Source organism: Suillus fuscotomentosus (assembly GCF_016647785.1).
Source record: "Suillus fuscotomentosus strain FC203 chromosome Unknown F5891scaffold_702, whole genome shotgun sequence".
In the NCBI taxonomy this organism is placed as follows: domain Eukaryota; kingdom Fungi; phylum Basidiomycota; class Agaricomycetes; order Boletales; family Suillaceae; genus Suillus; species Suillus fuscotomentosus.
Window position 1 is genome coordinate 3,569 of NW_024540214.1, and position 2,994 is coordinate 6,562.

General features: G+C 47.0%; 1 protein-coding gene across 1 annotated transcript; it reads left to right on the plus strand.

The window, feature by feature from the left end:
- Positions 1-712: 712 nt before the first annotated feature.
- On the plus strand, positions 713-2,548 carry F5891DRAFT_917192 (uncharacterized protein; the record flags this gene model as incomplete). Its single annotated transcript, XM_041373728.1, has 8 exons — positions 713-813; positions 868-1,124; positions 1,183-1,369; positions 1,423-1,750; positions 1,811-1,887; positions 1,935-2,142; positions 2,196-2,366; positions 2,417-2,548. Coding segments are annotated over 8 exons (1,461 nt in total), but the record flags the coding sequence as incomplete, so codon positions are not given.
- Between the last annotated feature and the right edge of the window lie 446 nt (positions 2,549-2,994).

Here is a 2,994-nt window from a genome sequence, read left to right on the forward strand (position 1 = left end):
TGATTTGCCAACCACAGCTCTTCCAACGCTCGATTCATCATCATTGCGGGCAACTTCCAGCGAGGTTCCCTCTCTGGCTGGCCATCGCAGGGCCCGATGCCAAGTTGAGAGCATGGATTATGCCGATTCGTCACACCTTACGAAGAGAGCGCGCAAAGTTGCAACAGGCACACACACAGATGCTGGGACACCAGGGGAGCCGCCTGAGCCTGCATTCAATCCGCCTTTCGCTAATAATCCTACTAACGATTGCAATCGTGGCGCGCGTCAGTTACGACTTCGTCAGCGGCGTGCTACAGCACTTGGTCACGATCCTCTTGGACCTGTCGTGGAGGAAGCGGAGGAGGAGGATGAAAAGGAAGAGGAGGATGATGATGATGATGATGATGATGATGATGATGATGATGATGAGGAGGAGGAGGAGGAGGAGGAGGAGGAGGAGGAGGAGGAGGAGGAGGAGGAGGAGGAGGAGGAGGAGGAGGAAGGAAGGGTGATAGCTGATGAAGGACAGGGGGATGTCACCCATTCCAGGCGAGGTTCATGGCGTCAGCGACCCTCAAATGACCCCAAGATCACATGTAGTGAGGATATTGCAACAATCATTGCAGAACTTGCATCTGCACACTGTTGCTCATCTATTCACAATCCTCTCAGCTGGTTACAAGATATCGTTAACCATGCACAAGCACCACTGATGGAAGACGAGTCGCTGATTTCTGTTATTCTCAGATGTCGAGGGATTGCGAGTAAGGACATCCGCGTTAACTTCCTTGTCATGGTGAACTACATGACTCTCGTCTTCAAGTGCCAAAGGTACGTGTTCTAAACGTTTCTGCTCCAACTTATCCAAACAGCCATTCTTGATAGCGTGCGCCTCAAGACTGGTCTTCGCTTAACAGACATCTACAAGAAAGAAATTCAACACAACACTTCAGTTGGGTCGATCTCTTATCGAAGCTTTGCGGAATGGCACTCAATCGGCTGCAAGTTCATTGCCATCGCCTGCGGTGGTTCCATTTATTCCTTGGTACTCATCGCCGGTCTGGGCCTCAGGGTTGCCGTTGCGTCCATGGTAGGGACTGTGCACTTGAATCTAGCAAATATGCTACGTTCGCCACCACAAAGTAAGTTATTCTTCTGGTTCCCCCTGTGAAATTGCAGTAATACAAGCTTGATTTACAGATTCTCCTCAAAGAAGTCTCATTATGGAATACATAGCACCCACGATCGCACGCATGCGTCTAATGCACCCCATCGCTTTGGACACAATGTTCTCTCCTGCACTTATTGCTAGATTCACAGTGTCAAAGTCAGTTGACTGTACAGACCTCTCAGCGTCTGATTGTTTCTTTGATGCCATAATCCAAAAGTGAGTTTCCGACATTGTGATAGATTGGCATGAATGACTTTGTTGTTTTCAAGTGCATTTGTTCCCCTCCGCAGAAGCAGGCATGTTTGGAGGTCATGCATCAAACCTGTTCCAAGCGATTTGGACAGAATTCAAGTACAGGCTTTGAGCCATGAGGAGTTTTACAGCTCAAGTCGTCCTTACAGTCCACTGCTGTCTGACGTAGAGGACGACGAAATTGAGCACATAGTCATCAAGACTTCTTATGATCCGCTGAAACCTGAGAATCAACGCCTCAAGGCGCCTCAAAACAAAGCAGATAATAATATCTGGAGTGCGAAAGAAAGGTCTCGGGCTGAAGCAGGTGAGCGAGTGAGAAGCATTGAAGGTTTGAAGATGAAGGTGTGCATGTAGTCGTACATTGTTCTACTTAGCTAACGATCACTCTCACTGCTTATATAGCTTGCCAAACTTTACCACAAAGGCATCAAGAGAACACAGGATGCATACTTGCGTATTCCAATGCATATCATACCAAAGTAAGTTCACATCTCTGCAGTTGTACTTTTCAAACTGATCTCCGCAGTCACCATTTGGAGTTACGTAATGCAGATGGTTCACTCATGGCCTTTGTGTCAACAGCTCTACCTGCTCATATACGTTCTACTCTCGAAGTAAATCTTTTGGCAGCGTTGGAAAGCCCAGACCTGCTAGTAGAGACGGATACTCAGTTGCATGGAAGTCAAACCTTTCAAGCAATGCACCTATCTTGGTACAATAGACATTGTACCTCTGTGAGCGAGCTTTTTAGACTCTCAATTTGTGGTATGTGCTGAAGATGAAACAGGGTCATAAGGCTCCAACAAATGTCCAACCATGGCTATTAGAAAAAGAAGGCATGCGCACTAATCACTCGCAGGTGATTCCCTACCTTTCCAAAGATTTACATCAACACCGTCGCATCTACCATACAATTTCAAAGTTATATGAAGAGTTGTTTGAGTGGGTTCGAAAATTGGTATGTCATCAAACCTTTCTTAATTGCAACATTGATATTCACATTGGTAGATGGAGACTTATCTGCAGGAGGAGTTCGAGCTGCTGATGGAAGTGGCAGCAGTCTTGCCTGGAAACTGCTCTCCCCCCGTCTCACCCTTTATATCGTTGGTCATCAACATCAATGTGCGTACGAAAGCCCATCGAGACAGCCAGGATCGTCATCTTTGCCTTGTGATTCCTATGGGTAACTTCGAAGGAGGGGCTTTGTGCCTACTGGAGAATGGACTTGTGCTTGAGTTGCGGTCTGGAGATGTGGCTCTCTTTAGATCGAGTGAGGTGACACATTTCAACTTGGATTACAGGGGAGCAAGGGCGTCTCTTGTCTTTCAGACTGACAAAGAGTTTGCAGCCTGGATTAGGGATTGCAACGGCTGGGTAGACAATGAGACTATGCACTCTTTCATATAATGTACAAGGAGTTCATTCGCGTCGCACCCGAAGTTACCATGTTGCTTGAGAGCGTAAGACGTCCTGCTGTTTAGTTGAAACCTTTACTCAACAGACATTGCAGGTCGCGAGGTCCATCTATCAACCATAGATTCGTTTTGCCTTTGTTCCTACTATCTGTCGCGCATATCTGTTTCTTT